The 1,653-nt window shown below is 44.5% G+C and overlaps 1 protein-coding gene across 1 annotated transcript; it reads left to right on the top strand.

Annotated features, from left to right (window-relative positions):
• LOC111652118 (C-type lectin domain family 9 member A-like) lies at positions 1-1,560 on the top strand (the record flags this gene model as incomplete). Its single annotated transcript, XM_023402271.2, has 5 exons — positions 1-102; positions 635-732; positions 825-947; positions 1,041-1,152; positions 1,497-1,560. Coding segments are annotated over exons 1-5 (470 nt in total), but the record flags the coding sequence as incomplete, so codon positions are not given.
• Between the last annotated feature and the right edge of the window lie 93 nt (positions 1,561-1,653).

Below are 1,653 nucleotides of genomic sequence, written 5' to 3'. Positions count from 1 at the left end.
GTGTGTGTGTGTGTGTTAACAGGTAGATAATGGTGTGTGTGTTGGCTCGTCTCCTCTTGGCCGTTCTCCTGAACGAGGCGTCCGGCTCGCACTTCTCTGCAGGTAAGACGAACACTGCACCTGTAAAGGTAGAGACGATCTCAGCCCCGCAGTACAATCCAGGTCCGTCTGTTTCTCTCTGTGGCGGCTGCAGCTGCGTTTCATTAACATACAAGAAGAAGAGTAAACCAGGACAGCAGGGTTTCTCTGATGGGCTCCTGTAATATTTTGTAGAATATCTGAGAACAGAAGTGAGTCAGGAAGTCTCTGTTTACCTGCAGTGAGAATAAAATACTGAGGTTCAGGTGCAGTTTCTCAACAAACTGTGGGAACTGAGAGTTTGTTGTACCTGTAAATAGTTACTGAAAGAGACACAGAACAACTTCAGTGATGTGCAAAATGGCCACAAGGAAGTGATGATGCAAAGAGACACAAAATCACTACAAGCAGCTGCTAAATGAGTGAAGAGAGAATAAACAGAGAGGCACAAAGTGACCACGGACCTGTGACCTGTGACCTGTGACCTGTGACCTGTGAGTGGATGTGGATGGCTCTTTATGTGTTGTTATAAACAATGGTGATGTCGTGTCAGCAGGGGCGGGACCGGCCTCTCCGTGCCCGGCTCAGTGGCTCCTGTTTGGGAAGAGATGCTTCGCTTTCTACCCTGTGTGGAGCTCCTGGAGCGCTGCCGATGTAAAGCATAAACACAACTCAACCTCTCGTTTTGCAAGATATTCAAATATGGTGTGACTTAGTGTGTGTGTGTGTGTGTGTGTGTGTGTTAGTCTATGTGCTCTCAGACAGGTAGTAGACTTGTGTCTCTCCACACACCAGAGGAGATGCAGTTTGTTCATCAGCTGGCGAACACAAGAATTCCTGTGTGGTTGGGTGGATACCAGTCACAACAGGTAAGGTCTGTTTTTTGGGGCGTGTTTCTTTACTTCATAGACAATATTATCTAAACAATCCCCACCCACCCCACCCACCCCCTCTCTTTGAAGAATGGCTCTTGGTTGTGGAGCGACAGGTCTCCCTTCAGGATCAGCGGCTTGATCAATCAGAGGAGAGGGAGGATCACAGAGGGCAGAGTGTGCACGAGCATGGAGCCAAAAAGTAAGAAATAAAATAAAATACATTTGAAAGTTTCATTTCTTTCAGTCATTTTTTCCAATGTCAAACAACAGTAATAAAATCACAAATATAGGGAATAAATAAATATAAAGAACAAATAAAAATGTTAAATTATGACATCATTATTAAATGATCAATAAAAACATAAATAAAACATAAAATGAAATTATTTAAATTTGGTTGTAACATCTTTGGGTGTAAAGTCCAGAAGTTAAAATATCAAAACAAGATCTTTACTGTAAGTGTTCATGTCCAGATTCAAAAAAACAAACGTGCGTGCGTGTGCGTGTGCGTGTGCGTGTGTGTGTGTGTGTGTGTGTGTTCAGGTGCAGAGCTGCATAGCGCCCCCTGTAGACAGCTCAGATTCTACATCTGCTCCGTGGAAGCCAGGTGAGCTGCCGCCTCATTACTGACCCCGTCACTGCACATTAACCTGCAGATGAGTGAAGTGACTGTTTGTGATCACCTTTGTTTACCTCCAGC

The sequence above is a fragment of the Seriola lalandi genome, unplaced genomic scaffold (genome assembly GCF_002814215.2).
Source record: "Seriola lalandi dorsalis isolate HSWRI2012SDOR001 ecotype SW California unplaced genomic scaffold, Sedor1 jcf7180002053913, whole genome shotgun sequence".
Classification (NCBI taxonomy): Eukaryota; Metazoa; Chordata; class Actinopteri; order Carangiformes; family Carangidae; genus Seriola; species Seriola lalandi.
Note: the sequence above shows the minus strand (reverse complement) of the source record. Positions and strands in the feature narration are given on the sequence as shown.